The 15,665-nt window shown below is 51.8% G+C and overlaps 1 protein-coding gene and 1 long non-coding RNA gene across 10 annotated transcripts in view; one reads left to right on the top strand and one right to left on the bottom strand.

Moving 5' to 3' along the window:
• PHACTR1 (phosphatase and actin regulator 1) overlaps positions 1 to 15,665 on the bottom strand; it is a 566,563-nt gene that overhangs the window by 6,990 nt on the left and 543,908 nt on the right. For all 9 annotated transcript variants that reach the window (XM_045497381.1, XM_045497379.1, XM_045497377.1 and 6 more), the window contains 3 exons: positions 9,783 to 9,838; positions 4,553 to 4,614; positions 71 to 211 (listed from right to left, as the gene is read on the bottom strand). In XM_045497381.1, the coding sequence (XP_045353337.1) occupies positions 71 to 211; positions 4,553 to 4,614; positions 9,783 to 9,838 (259 nt within the window). The remainder of the gene's footprint in view (positions 1 to 70; positions 212 to 4,552; positions 4,615 to 9,782; positions 9,839 to 15,665) is intronic.
• LOC123608026 lies at positions 7,267 to 15,406 on the top strand. Its single transcript, XR_006717046.1, has 2 exons — positions 7,267 to 7,688; positions 14,919 to 15,406. It is a non-coding gene; the product is annotated as an uncharacterized LOC123608026 (long non-coding RNA).

A 15,665-nucleotide genomic window follows, 5' to 3' on the forward strand; every position in this document is an offset into this window, starting at 1 on the left:
CGGGAAAGCCAACGCGGGGGGAGACTGAGGCACGAGGACCCCCTACCCCACTCCTCGCCCCTCGGCTTACTTTGTCGGCAGCGGTGAGGCGGGTCCACGGCTTGTCGGCCCTGCGGTCATAGTCCTGAGCGTCAGCCACCTCCACGTAGTCACTGAAACGTATGAGGATCTTTCTTTCTCGAAGTTCTTCCACTGTGGGTCTTTGGCTGAGCTGCAGGGAGGGAGAGAGATGGACCCGGTCAGCCAGAGGAGTGTAGACTGCTGGGTCGGTGGGAAAACGAGGTCCTGAGAGGCAACCAACACGTCCCTTAGCAAGTGAGGGGCAGGGCCCAGGGTGGGGACCTAGGGCTTCTGACTCCTGGACCTGGGACTTTTCCAGAACTCAAAGAGAGAGAGCTTTATTATCCCCTGAGTTACCTTCAGGCTTATCCGGATAGACAGGTAGGCTGACTCTTAATAACACTGCAGCGTCTCCTTGTAAGTGGCCTGTCTGCCTGCGTGGGTGCGGGCATCCGCTGTGGATTTTCCCACACCCGCGCCGCGCCTCCCACTTGGGGACAGGAACCTCACACCAGGCTTCGGTCTCATTTTGGATTTGTAAGCCCACGCCCGTGTGTCAGATTGAGTGTGCTCTGCAGGATGGGGCTGGAAATCGTTTTAAATGCGTGTGTTTTAGACCCCCCCAAAAGGCGGATGTGCAAACAATATGCAAATTCAGGGGTCCACAGCCATGATGTATGAGGCCAGAGGGGACCCTGCTCCTCACAGTCCGTCCGCACATGCAGGGCGAGGCTGGGTTTAGGCCAGGAAGGCATGGGACAGGCCTTCAGGACAGGTCTGCGGCGAGGGGTGCAACAACCAGGACGAGAATGTGTATTTATTTAGCCGCCTCGCGGTCCCAGTCACGAGCACCCTCCCTTTGTACTTGGGCGGCACAAGGCTGACGTTTCTATCATCGCTTCCCGTCACTGGGTTTATTTCTCCTGGAGCAACACCGTCGCCGTGTCTTCAGGATGCTGTGAACGCACGTTTAACCGACGTTATTTTAAAGCACTTTTTCCTCCAAGCCCTACGCTGTATTCACTTCTACCAACAGAAAGTGCAGTCAGATACAACCCCACCACAAAGGCCTATACAACACACACAGACGCACAAGTGAATCCCAACCACCCTGGCTGTCCTGACTCGATTTCCCGCGGCTGCCACACACCGTTGGTGGTGCCAGCGTGCTCCAGCCCGCTGCCAGCTGGTGGACCGTGGAAGAGCACGCGGAAAAGGAGTTAGATGATTGCCCGGCTGGGATCAAACAGAATGGAGCCGGGTACGGCCAGGCTGCAGGCGGGACCAAAGCAGCCTGCGGCTCCCTCTTGGCCAATGGTGGGAGGGGGGATGTGGGCATCAGAGGCCTAGCGGGCTGTGGCCCACTTGCCTGGGCCACACGCAGCCCCCTGTCAGAGTGGTTCAGATCTGTGCTGAGGCAGCCCTGGCGTTCCTGGGACAGGACCTTCTGGTGTCAGTGCTGGCCTGTCGCAGGAAACCCACAGCTGTCCCAGGCTTCATGGGGTACCGTGAACAGTCCATCTGGACTCAAACACGTGCCCTCTGCAATGTGAGTTCAGGCAGCTTTTGCACACTCATTAAAATACATGCAAACATTTCCTGTTTCCCCAGCTACACAAGGACTCCTGCTCAACATCTCTTCTTAGGACTCGCAAGATTTACCGTGAAATGCTGGGCAGATGGTGCTGATTTCTAAGTGTACTGTGACAAGAGGAAGGTTAAGCATGGAAGTTCTAGTTTATATTTCCAGAAATCATGCTCTGGATACTTTACCAACAGACTTGGTGGCAGCCTGGAGCGAACAGAAAACTAAATGTTAGATCCAAAGGTCAGGGGCTATTTTTCATGCCTGAGTCCCATCGGAGACTTTAGACATGATCTCTCCAAATCGATAAGGCGCTGCTCCCAGGTGCTAGGAGGGAGGGAATGAGGAGGGGACCGGTTTCTTCCCCGGGTGGGGGGGTCTCGGGTGGTATGTAGGCCACCTAACCAATGCCCCCTGGGACTCTCCACTGCGAGCATGGGCTCGTGCCCCTGGCTACTTAGTGGTCAGATGTGCCTTTGGCTTGCCTTTGGGGTACGTGAACCTACGGTCCCTCCTCAGATGGCGAGCAAATGATCTTTGTGGCCGAAGTCCGTTTTCTGGGGATGGCGGGCTAGAAGAAGGGGCGGGGGGGGGGGGGGCAGAGGTTGGAAGCATTATGTTTCAATCTATGGCAGAAATATCACTTGCAACCAAATACTGAAAAGTAAATTACTTGAGGCCCCAGATCCACTACTAATACAACTTGACCCAAGTGCATTTCCCCTTTCCCTCCCCTCCCTCCCTTCCTTTCTTCTTCCCATCCATCTATCGATTTAGCTAGCCAGCATGTTTTTTTTTTTTTTTTCCAAAGGGGGAGGCTGGCATTTATTAAAAGACAGAGCACATAATTTTTAGGTTAGTCTCAATTTGGCTGAAGAAAACGACTTGTCTGTTGCTATCAGTGTCCTGTATCAGCTCCTAGCTCTCATTTTTCTCCCTACTGCATTAGAATGAAATAGAACTGAATTGAGGAAATCTTAGGGCTGCGGGTAACTGAACGACAGCCATCGTCACTGGCATCTGGTCTTGCTGTGCTCAAGGCCCCAGAGGAGAAAGATCTGCCCAGGGCCAGGAGGCACCACAGAATTCCCTACCTGCTGCCAGGCTCACATCTCTGTCGGCAAAAACAGAGGTGAAAGTGCCTTCCGGTCTTCCCCTTCAAAGCGGTTCTCCCTTCCCTTAAAGTTATTTTTCATTCCCCAAGCCAGTCCCAGGGGAGGGCAAATGCTGAAATTATAAGGCAGCTTTCCTGGGAGAAGGAAGGAGAGGGGACCGGGAGGAAGAGAAGGAAGTTCTCTTGCCTTGGAGACCTGCAAAAATGAGGGGCTATTTGGGGGCACCTGTCCCTAGCGGTACCCATCCTTCGGGAGATGGCGGGGGAGGGAACCCTCCTCCCTTGCCAAATTATGCAATTGGCTGACTTTTTTGTATACTCTTTTTAAAAAGACATGAACCAAATATAGGCTTAAGTATTTTCCTATTTCTAGCTTTTAGCAAGAAACCCTCAAGTTTAGGAGACTTTGGGCGCAGCAATCAACCCCAATGAATTTTATGAAAATGTGATTTTTTTTTTTTTTCCCTGAAATGTCTAGACCTTTCTGTATCAGAAAGGAGGGGTTATCACCAGCCTCCTCTGGATAGTCTAAGTCATTTCAAGGACACACTTAAAACAAGGCGGCGTATCTTCCCCAGTCCTCCTCACTACTCAGGCTCGGGAGAAAGGACGCCCTGCCTCCAAAGACGGGGTGGTCTTAGGGATTTAAAGAATCAGACCTTGACTTGGGTGAGGGCACCTGAACAAAGTGAGGTCACTTAGCTCTTGTCCCCCCCAACCAGGGGGACGCCAGCCTGTCATCTGGCCTTTCAGGCTCTTGTTTATTTTCCTTATAATTGGGATAGCATTTGGCTTGTCACTGGGTATTTGGGATGCTCCAAGGGAGACAAAGTCAGAGATGCACAAATCATCACCTTAATAATTGGCATGATGTTTTAGGATCTCTGGATTTCTTCCTTTACATAATATTTCTAGGGAGAAAAGTCCATTCATAAACCTTTGAAAATTAATTTTAATGGGTCTCTTAACTGTCTCTAAGATTTGAGTATCTTTCTCTCAAGAAGGTCACTGTAGGAGGCTGATTAAAAACAGAACATAGTTCCGTTTCCTGTGTGTTATCAATTAATTAAACTTGTCAACGCCATCCAGGAATAGCGTCAACTAAAAGTCTGTTACTAGAGAGGCCACTCATATGGAATTAGATCCACTCGGGTCTGTGTCACACTGCCGCATCACCTATTCTGGGGGTGAAAATACATAAGAATTCCAGCTTTGTGACTTTAACTGCTTTTCAAACACCTGCAGTAAATTTATCAGCACTTTGGGCATTTTCCTAAATTCAGTAATTCAAGCTGGATCTGGCATAATAAAACCAAGTAGTTCTCAGTTCATAGGTAAGGCACAGTATCAGGGGAGGCAAGGAAAACTTACTCTCCCAGGGTCACAGCAAATAACTGCATTACATTTGAACTACCGATTTTGATCATGACGTTCCCATGCTTGGTGGCATTACGGTGAATTTCTCAAAAACAAAATGTTCGCGGTAACTGAAAACATAATGCACCTGACATCAAGCTGCCTGCGGGGAGGGAGGCATGGGTGTCACAGAATCAAGCAGTGGAATGTCACCAGCCCAAAGCACTGAAGGCCATGAAACTGAGCTGACCACCGTCCCCGGGGGGAGTCCCGGAGAATCTAGAGAGCCGCTCGCTCTCACAGCCGAGGCGCGGGGCCACTGACAGAACTTCCTCCGGGCCAGGCAGCTGCAAGGCCACCGGGGCCCGCAGGCGGCACGGGAGCCAAGGGCGGCCCGCGCTGTCCTGTCCCAGCTCCCGCCTGGAGAACCCGCTCACCTTTCGAGTTAACCTCCTCTTGATTTCTCTTTTCTCCTCTTGTTCCTCCTGTTCATTCCGAGCTGCAAGAAACATTGACCATGCTTTGGTTTTGGGAAACAGTGTCACACGCAGATGTACCCTCTGAACCTCTGCAGGCTCCAGGCCAAGCCCCTCACGACTTGAACAAGGGGAGAGCGAGCTCCTGTTCCCCCCCCCCCCCCCCACCCCACCGCAGCCACCCTCCTGCCTATGGGACGCTTTCTAAACTGCCTGCCTTGTTTCAAATTGACGGTGAGCTGGCGGACCTTACTGTGTTTTCCGTGTGTGTCACAGGTTTTCAAGTCTCCGGGCAGAAATGCCCGGCTGAGAAGTATGGCTCTAAGGCAGGGAGGTAGGTCCTAACAGGATGAGGGTGCTGTTAGCAGGAACATGGGCCTCTGGAGGGAGGCGGGGCTCCCTTCTTTGGACAAGACTCAGGCTGGCTCAACTCTGCCTTGGGCCTCACAGTGACTGACGGGGGCTCATTGTGATGTGGCCTCACGTCTGGTGCTCTGTGGGGACAGAACAGAAGACCAGCCTGTGGGGGTGCCTGCCACTGGCTGCAGAAATGAAACCAGGCACGGCTGAGGCCGAACGCAGCACTGGGCACGCGGAGAGGGATTTCAAAACGCTCACCTTTCGCAAGCCCTGATTCCATTAATTCTTTGAATCTTCCAAGAAGTCCACAGAGCAGGTGTGAGGCCAGAGTGTGGGACACAATTGCCTGCATTTAGACTTTTAAGGAGTGTCTTAGGAGAGCAGACTTCGGAGTCTAAACGTTGTTGGCTTGATATGCGGGGTGACTTACTCACCAGATGTTTAAAGAGCCATAGGTTAGAGGGTCTGGGGAAGGGAGCAGAGGTGTGGAGGGCAGAGAATGCGGGCTTATTTTAAGCAAAGTGAGTGACCTTGGGTACGTCACTTTCCTTCCGGGCCTTGGAATGGAGGCGAGGGTCTAAGCCCAATATCGTCTAGCTTGAAGGTCACAGAAATCAAACCGTGTCCAAAGAAGGTCTCTGATTCTCACCCACTGAATTTAGAACGGCATCTGTGAAGGCAATCTCCTTCAGCTTGGTCTTCGCATCAAATCACTGCTGCTAAATTATGTTTCAGTAACTGAACTCAGGGCACACTTGCCATTCAGTTGGCTCACGACTGGCCAGGTCGGTAAAGGAGGGAAGCCCCTGTGCACGGAAGCGGGGTCCCACCCTGTTCCTCCTTGCGGGTCCTGACAGCGGCCACCACAACCAGAGGCAACTCACACTTCCGGCTGGAAGGGACAATGGCAGTTCAGAGCAGAGCTCAGGCCCTTGAGCGACACCCCCCAGGGGCACAGCTTGCCTGCTGTGGCTGCCTGGGGGGTGGGGTGCATTTGAGGATCTTGTATGGGGGCAGAGAAATGCTCACATCCTGCGGTGGGCAAAGGCCACCATCGGTCTCCACGGAAGCTTGCCCCACAGGGCCCTGGTCCCCCACATGAGAGCCCTTTCCTTTGGATTTAAAGATATCTCATCTTCCTCCCAGAACTCCTTTAAAAATGCAAGTTTCGAGAGGCACCTGTGTGGCTCAGTCAGTTAAGTGTCTGACTTCAGCTCAGGTCATGATCTCGCGGTTTGTGGGTTCGAGCCCCACATCGGGCTCTGTGCTGACCGCTCGGAGCCTGGAGCCTGCCTCGGATTCTGTGTCTCCCTCTCTCTCTCCGCCCCTCCCCTGCTCGCACTCTCTCTCAAAAATAAACGTTAAATTTTTTTTTTTAATAGGCAAATTTCTCTTGGATAAAAACCCATGAAACCAGTCAGCCATCAACATCACGCAGCTAGTTAGACAAACAGTCCAGCTCTTTTTTTTTTTTCCTCACTAGAATAAGCAGCCTCTTCCCCGTCATGCTTTGCTTGGGGCCAGCCCCTCCTCCTCATTACTGGTTACTGGCCTCAAACTCCAATCCGGACCCTCTCCTCATCCTACAAGCCCCCTACGAGCCACAGAGGGCGGCATTCTGCGACAGAGCAGGGAGCCTTCCTCTCCTGTGTGTGCTTCTTAGGTCCCCCTGAGCGGCAGGGCCACAAGCCACCACCTATGGAATCTATACCTCTAGTTCAAAGCCATTTACAAACCGAGGGCCATGAATTCTCAGGCTGAGGGTACCAAGACAACCCCCTTAGGCCACTGGACAGAGAGGCTAAGAAAGGCCCATGATGTCATCACCTGCTGCCACCATCAGAGTGTGCTCATTATGTGCTCAAATGTGCACAGTGTCTCATTGGCTGCAGGACAAAGCAGGTGCTGCCTCCAGGCGGCGGGCAGGGTGGGGCTGGAAGGTAGCTGCGGGCCCTCCAAGCTCTACCGCAGAGCCGCGACCTGTGTCTCAACAGCACCCTCAGAGATCGGGTTCCTCAAATGACTCAGAGCCCAGAAAGCAAGGTTTAGAAGAATTTGTTTGAGGGTGTTTTCTTACACCATGAAAACATCTCTTGAGTAACCATCAGAACAGACTTAAGAAAGAAAGAAAGAAAGAAAGAAAGGAAGAAAGAAAGGAAGAAAGAAAGAAAAGAAAGAAAGAAAGAGAAAGAAAGAAAGAAAGAAAGAAAGAAAGAAAGAAAGAAAGAAAGAAAGGGAAAGAGAGAAAAGAAAGAAAGAAAGAAAGAAAGAAAGAAAAAGAAAGAAAGAAAGAGAAAGAAAGAAAGAAAGAAAGAAAGAAAGAAAGAAAGAAAGAAAGAAAGAAAGAAAGAAAGAAAGAAAAACATGTTTAGGAAAACCAAGTTCCAGAATACAGAGGAAAAAAATAAAAGTTCACACGAAGGAGAAGTTCATTTCTGAGAAGTTTTGAAAACTGAAATGATCAACCTGTCTGAATGCGGTCAGGCAGTTCTTTCATTTGGCTGTTTGAACAGGAGGAGGAGGAGAGGGGCGGCTAGAACCAAAGGGGACCATGCAAACAATGTTTTCTGCTCTGGTCCCTGGATCTAAGCCCCTCAGGCTTACCAGACAAAAGTAACAGTCTCTAAGATCTGAAGGTCTTTCTAGATGGCAACAAAAAGCCAATGTGAGGACCTGCCCGCAGTCTCTCAGGGATCTGGGCAAGCAAGTAGGAGCTGGTGCCTTCCGGAAGCCAGAGGTGAGCTGGGGATTTTAGACCTCCTCTTTCTAAACCCCCTGCCCTTGCTGAGAGAATTATTTTCTGAGACCTGAATAATCCCCCAGAGAGTGGTAGCTTCTTTTTTTTTTTTTTTTTAATTTTTTATTTAAAAAAATTTTAATGTTTTATTTATTTTTGAGACAGAGAGAGACAGAGCATGAGCAGGGGAGAGACAGAAAGAGAGGGAGACACAGAATCTGAAGCAGGCTCCAGGCTCCGAGCTGTCAGCACAGAGCCCGATGCAGGGCTCGAACTCACGAACTGCGAGATCATGACCTGAGCCGAAGTCGGATGCTTAACCGACTGAGCCACCCAGGTGCCCCAAGCGGTAGCTTCTTTGTTTGGGGGCAGGTTGGAGGCCACTGAACAGCAAGTAAATGGCACTGAGATTGGTTCCTCCAGAAAACACAGATCCGTGTTATGTGTGTGTATGTGTGTGGGTGAAGCAACAGAGGGGGAAGGACACACCCTTACCCGCCTTCCCACTTTAGGAATAAATGGACACCTGCTTTTCTTTGTCTCCAACAACGGAAAGGTTACAATGGATCAGGTGTCCGATTGGGACAGAAAGGGAGAGACAGCACACAGGCCAAACGCCCCCCCCACCACCCTGGAAATCATCTGAAAAAGTTCTCTTTCATTTTATGGCATATTTAGCTTCAAAACCGTGAAGGGCATTCTTGGTTAGAAAACTACATATACGTGAATTCCTAGAGACCTAGGGTATGTGAGGTGCGGGCAGCAATGAGGAAAGCCAACCTTGAAAACACCTGCTGAGAGCTGGGGAGGCAGCAAGGCCGGGAGCAGGGCGGGCAGGATGTCCACAGAGGCAGATATGGCAGGGACAGGTCCTCTGCAGGGGCTGCGGGCCACACGCCTGCCCCCACAGCAACTCAACAGCTCCCGGCAGCAAAGCCTTCAAAACCCACCGAGTCCCAAGACCACAGTGGGGGGGTGGGGTGGGGTGGTGGGTAGAAAAGATCAAGCACATTTGAGTTTGGTCTAAGTGGAAACATCCAGCTGCTCAAACAGGCTTCACGTGGCTGGCGTGTGTGTGTGTGTGTGTGTGTGTGTGTGCGCGCGCGCGCGCGTGCATGCATACACGCGCATGCACGTGCCATGACATTCCCAGGAAACTGTGCAATAGCACGTTATTTCTCCTTTCTAGAAATTAGAAGCGGATGTGTGCGTGGGGAGAAAGGGTCATGAGTGAAACTAAAAATAGTATTTGTTGCCCATCTTAGAAAGGTGCCGGTGGCAGCAGTAACAAAGATGGGGCAGGTGTGGGCAGATGTGGGCAGAGGGGGTTTGTTTTTTAACTGTTTAAGATCTCCCGCCAAATGCAGGCATGCTGGCGTCCCTGAGATGTTTGTGTGTTTTCGTTTTACGCTGGTGGGACGCCAAGTGGATTCCCTCGCTCTACTCAAGTATCCCTGTGTCCTGAACCGAACAAGGGGCTCGTTCATGGTCTCTGGCCACAGCCAGGGTGACGGGCGAGTTTCTCTTGGGTGAGAGCATTCGGCAGGCAGGCCGTGGGCCAGCTGTAGAAATCCCGAGAGGGGACAGGAAGCGTTCTCCCTGAGAAATGCCTTCCTAGACTTTGCATTTCATGTTCAAAGCGGGGAGGGGGGGGTGGGGAGCCAGCTGCAACGGAAGGTCATGGTTTCGAGCCCCCGCCTTCCAGCGGCTGTCTGCCTCCTTTTAGCCATCAGTATAGAAATTTGTGGGTTCTCAGCCCATTTGGGTTGGAAGGTGACCCTAACCCTGCTCGGAATCATTGAGTGGCTTTGCTTGCCCTCATCTCGCAGCTTCTCTGACTTTACAGCCCACGAAAGGGAAGGTGGCCCTTGCAGCCCGTGACCTTTGGATGGGCCTAGTGAACCCGAATCTGCCTTCTCTGTGGGGACGCTGCCTTGGCTGTTGTAACACGCGAGGAGGGTCAAGCATCAGCCGGCAGAGCGGTTCGCAGTCATTCCCACACAGGCACGAGGGACAAAGCTGGCGGCCCACGGATGAACGAATAACCGAAGCCACCGCAAGACATCAGCGACCGCCACGGGCTCAGTCACTTACGTTTTAGAATGTTCCTCTGCTCCAATTCCTCCGCGGTCGGCCTCTGGCTCAGCCGCCTACGGAAAAAATCCAGGAAAAGTTTTTGGACCATATCATATCCTCCTTGGGTCATTAATCTCTTCAGCCCTCGTAGATGCATGAGACAGAGTGAGTGGCCGGAGGTCCCGTTCCATCCTGTGCTCTGAAAGACCGGCTCTTACTACTACCTCATCCTCAGTTCCTCAATTTCAACCCCAGGAAAGGCACCGTGCGTCACGTCATGCCAGGCTGACCCTCCTCCTTCCTCCCGTCATCGGCCCCTGCCCCGCCCTGCTCCTCTGGGGCCTCTGGGCAAGTGGACTCTTCTCTTCACAGAGGTCCCTTTCTCTCCTGTGGCCTCTGCCTTTCTTCCCTAACCCCCCAGGCTAGAGCTTGCTTCTTGCCATGTTTGTGCAGATCCAGTTAGACCATAAAGAGGGTCATGGCCCCGGGATGACGCAAGAGAGCATGTCTTGTCTGCAAAGAACAATAGACAGTCTTCTTGTCCCCACCCGTCACCACCAGGGCCGCCTTAGACGTGGAATGACAAGCGAGCAGGAACAGAAACGACTCTCCTGTCGCCGGCACGGAACTGAGCCATAACAAGGGAACCATCACAGCAAGGGCATGAACTCTGCCATGATGCGGCAGTGGAGGGCGGGGACAGACCATGGTGGCCCCACGAGGTGACAGAAGGCGCCAGAAAGTGGGAAGGGTGCCACACGGGAGAACTACAAGCTGGTACGGGCATAAAAGATTCCAGGAATGAGTCACACAAACAGCGGGCCTCACCATCCACAGAGATGTTTGTGCATTTTTGTTTTGAAGCTTTTGGAAGTTGGTTAACCAACCACCCGGCAAAGTTCAGCCTCCTGCTTCACCCATGGGATGAGGTGTGTGTGAGACGAGAAAATTGTAGAAGGAGTCCGAGGCTCCTCGGAGTCCTGCACTGGGACCTAAGGGGTGGAAAGGGGCACTCTCCTGCTGCTTCTCCAAATATCGGCGACCAAGTGTCTCTAGTTGGCAAGGTGTTTACACCACGGGATCTCCAGAGAGACCCAGTGTGAAAATATAAAGCCCGTGGAGTTAGCGAGTGCAAATATCTCAAGTGCAATGCTTGAGGTTACTTGTAATTCTCTTCATTCCCTGGGCCAAGCAATGGATCCTGTGAAACCCCGATGTCATCAGTGTATATGCTATAGGTAGGGAATGGGCTTTGATACCAGAGAAAGGATTTCTGGTCAGCTGTCTGTAAAATCTACAGCACCCTAGAAACTGCTGGAAATTGTATTCCAAAGCATTTTTAAGTTTATAAGAACGTCTTCCCGTTCATTAGTCATTTTCTTTTCGAAATGCCCCATTAAGGCGCTATTTATTCCCACTGATAAGGACCAGCTGTATATATGGAAATCTGCAATATCGGAGGCTCTAAATTTGGACTCCGTAGTCTCGAAGCCTTTCCTAAAATAGCATTCTCAGACCTCCGGAGGAAACTATGTCATCGGTCTGGAATGCAGACCCCACTCGGCATGAGCTTCTTGGAAGCCCTGCCTTACCTTTCCCTTTCTCCTCCCCCAGAATCCTTGCCTCATCGGTAAGGGGTGTGCAGCCATCTTTACGGGACCACTTGGTGGAACCCAGGCTCTGAATGAAGCTAGGGCTTTGGGGTCAGTATGTTTCGAACAAGCCCCAGATTCAAGGTGGAGGTTGCATCCCAGGAGTCAGGCCAATGTTTTAGAAGCTCATGCCCAGAAGCGCCTGCAGAACGTTCCGCCATTGGCTTATGCTGAGAAGCCCATCGATTTCTGTTGCCAGACCCGCCGCCTGGTTCTGTGCCGGCTTTTTCGTTTTTGTGTTTCCTATGGGTCACATTTGGAGGGGACGAAACAATGAGTGAACTGCAACCAGAGCAAATTCTGTTAACGAGGCAGCCTTTAGTCAAAGATACACGCTCTCGAATAAGGCCCTGTATTTATGTTTCATTTCCTGGAGAGGGTCTGAGAACATTGAGGCTGATCCTAGCCATAAAATGCAGCTAAGCCCTCCCGAAGGACATATGCTATATAATTAGCTATCTTGGCTTTGAAAATGAGACTGGGGGGCGGGGGTGGAGGCCTGCGTGGCTCAGTCCGTTGAGCATCCGACTCTTGACTGTGGCTCAGGTCGTGATCTCACGGTTCATGGGATCGAGCTGCCCCACAATGGGTTCCAGGCTGATACTGCACACAGCCTGCTCGGGATTCTCTTCCCCTTGCTCTCGGCCCCTCCCCTGCACACACTCTCACTCAAAAATAAATAAGCTATAAAAAAATGAGATTGGGGAGGAAAATGATCCTGTGGCTTTGTGAGGATAAGGCACAGAACAGCTCAGGAGGTCGAGGATCTGGGTTCTAGCTGTGGCTCGGCTCTGAACCGACTTGCCGTGGACAAGGTATTGGACTCCATTCTTTTCCCTGCAAAGAATAAATAGCAATTTAAGAGACTAAGGCTGATTTAAGGCCTATTATGTGCAGGAGTGGCTCTTAGAAGCAGCTGCCATATACTCAGCCCCATCCAAACGTAAATTCATTTATTCATTATTTATTGAGGGCCAGTTCTGTGCTAGGTTCTGTGTTAGGCACTGGATGAGTAAAGACAGATCAAGGCCTTGCCTCTGGGGGAAGCAGTCATTAATCAAATAGTCACGGGAGTAAGTATGGAATGTGACTGTAGTGAGAGCTTCCGACAGGAGGCACCGGGGCAGGGCCTCTGGCATCTGACCCGACTGGGTCGGGAGAGGGGTCCCGGGGGGAAGTGACATCGCGCCCTAATCTGAAGAACAGAGGAAGCCAGTTTGCCGGAGTGGAGAGCAAGGGGAAGAAGGAAGGTGGGCAAGGCCATGTGGCCCAGGGAAGCTGTGTTCAGGGTTCTGATCTTTTCTCAAGGAGCCAACAGGAAACCGCGAAGGGTTTACGTTTTAGATAAAGTTGGTCACATTTCAGCTTTACAACACATCTCCTTGGCTGTCCTATGGAGAAGGGGCTGGGGATGAGGGGAGGGGGCGGGCAAGAGGCAGTTGGGAAAGAGGCCCTGGGAGGCTAGTGGCCACCTGCTGGGGGAGGACGGTCACCCAGGCTGGGCTGTGGCGGCTGAGGCGCTCGCGCTTAGGAAGCCAAGTTGACAATCCACGGAGACGGAGCCTAGATGGACAGGGTGGGGAGAAGCAGGTGTGTGGGGGGGAGATCCGTCTGTCCGTCTATCTTAGGTTTCGTGACATAACACAACTGGGTGGATGGTAACGCCGTTCGCTGAGACGGGAACACTGCAAGGGAGGCGGGGCTTTGTGGAGGAGGACAGGAAGGGTGGAAGGGAGCCATGAGTTTGAGTTTGGATCTGCTGAGTCAGAATGCTTCTGTACCACCCAAGCGTCAAGGTCAAGTAGGCGGCGGCATGCACTGAGGTCAGTGGGGAGGAGAGGTCTGGGTCACCGACAGAGACCCGTGGCTGGTCTGCACTACGGAGAATATTCCAAGCCAGGAGCGTGACGGGGCATGGCCTGAGAAGGCGAGAGGCCGTAGGCCGGAACCTCACAGAATCCCACTATTTACGGTGCAGACCGAGCCAGACGAACCCGCCAGGGGTCAGAGAAGGGCAGTGCGTGAGGGCGGGAGAAGACCGAGGATGTCCCATCCCGGGAGCGAGGGGGGAAGATGCGCCCGACCAACAGAGGGAGGTGAGGCTGGAAAGGCTGGTGAGGCTGGAAAAGCACAGGGTGCAGGCCGTTAGCAAGCTCGCCTGGCGCTCTTTTAGGGGACGCAGGGGACGGAGGCCAGGCTGCAGCGGGTTGAGAACGGGGGGTGAGAAAACGGATGAGTATGGGTGACTCTTCCCCAAGCCTGGCTGGACAAGAGAGGGTGCGGGTTCAGGGGGCGCCGGTGAGGCTCACGCCGTTTCCTGGAAAGACTCCAGATGAGGTGGTGCTGGTGAGAAGCTGCCTATGGAGGGAGGGAGAGGGTTCAGCTGGTAGTGTAGGAGCCCCGAGGAGGCAGGAGGGGTTGGGGTCCGGGGACAGAGAAGGAAGGCCTTACTTCTCACATGGGGGAGGGATGGCTCTTTACCGTGACGGAGCGGGACGACGGGGTGTGTTGTACGTAGGAGGGTGAGTTTGGTATCAGAATTCAGGACGAGTTCCCAACGGATGGCTCTCACGTACTGTGCAACAACAAGTACGTTGGTCTACAAGAGGACTTACATCAGCAGAAAGTATTCTCTTTCCTTGACAGATCTGTCTTTGCACAGAGCCAAGTTCATGAACCAAAGGGACGATAAAGCTCCAGCTTCAGAATTCTCGCGACCCGCATCTTAGGGGAGGACCCAGGGCAGCCTGGCATGGTCCATGTAAGGCAGCCACCTGCTTGGCTCCTTTCGAGATCTACCTTGTGCAGAAAGAGTGGTTACTAGAAAGCCAGACGGCAGAGCACAATTACTGTATGAATGAAGCGGTCAGTTTTATGAGTGATCCCAAGCTGCTGACGACTCCAGAATAAGGACAGAGGCGTGGGGCGCCTGAGTGGCTCAGTCAGTTAAGCCTCCGACTCTTGGTTTCAGCTCACAGTTCGTGAGATCGAGCCTCGCGTCAGGCTCCATCCAGCGCAGAGGCTGCTTGGGATTCTCTCTTTCTCCTTCTCTCTCTCTCTCTGTGTCCCTTCTCCACTCACACATTTGCTGTCTCTCAAAACAAAGAAAGAAAACGACCGAGGTGCTTTCTGAATGCGCTGTATCTTACCCCTGATTCGATGGTACAATTTAATTATATTTGATTTAAACTCCCATTAACTCTTGGGATGAGCATGGGGTGCTGTATGGAAACGAATTTGACAATAAATGTCATAGTAAAAAAAAATAAACTCACATTAACTTTAAAAAGTTGTTCCTGACTAGGTATTCAGACATGGCCATTTATATGCTAGATGGTAAGAGAAACATTCTTGGGAGTTAAACATTTATATAAAGTGAACTATCCAAAAGTAGAAGTTTCAAATGTGCGCGCAAGTGACCTGTTTAAATCGCTTTGCTGTTACATGTGTGGCCCTGGTTTACAAGACAGCTCTGACCTGCAAAATTCTTTGCACTCCTCAGATGATTTCTTCTTTACCACGGGCCACAGTGAAACGATCTGCATTGGCTGCAAACCGAAAAGTCACGGAGTTCCTGTTTAAATGTCACACGCCAGCCCCCTATCTAAGCCTTCTATTTAAGAATGGATTTTGTGTAGTATCAGTGCGAAAGACTCTATGCTGGTGACCACAAGAAACAACCAAATGAACGAAGGCTCTTCTCTTTGCGTGAAAAGACTGTGAAAAACAAACAAGCCCGAAGCTCATGGCAACGTGGGATTTGCCTCGGAATAAGGAGACGCTAGAGAACGAAGTGCCCAGATGCTTTAAATGTATGCAGAGCAGGGGAGGCTGTCTCCCCAGAGAAGTGATGAAACCCCGGTAGGTTTGGCTGCTCTGGCTCTTGATGGGGACAGGGATTTGTTCTGCCGCATGGAGCTAGTGAGCCAGCTGCTGGCATCAGAACGGCAAGGTCAAGGCTCTCATTACCATTTGCAGCTGCTTATTGTTTGGATGGCTCTGATTTTTTTTTTTAATTTTTAATGTTTATTTTTGACAGAGAGAGAGGGAGGGAGGGAGGGAGGGAGGGAGAGAGAGAGAGAGACAAAATCCGAAGCAGGCTCCAAGCTCTGAGCCATTAGCACAGAGCCCAATGCGGGGCTTGAACTCACGGACTGCGAGATCGTGACCTGGTGACCTGAGCTGACGTTGATCTGACTGAGCCACCCAGGTGCCCCGAGGGCCTTGTTTTTTTAAAGTTGGCATTTCT

This window comes from Leopardus geoffroyi, chromosome B2 (assembly GCF_018350155.1).
Source record: "Leopardus geoffroyi isolate Oge1 chromosome B2, O.geoffroyi_Oge1_pat1.0, whole genome shotgun sequence".
NCBI classification, from domain to species: domain Eukaryota; kingdom Metazoa; phylum Chordata; class Mammalia; order Carnivora; family Felidae; genus Leopardus; species Leopardus geoffroyi.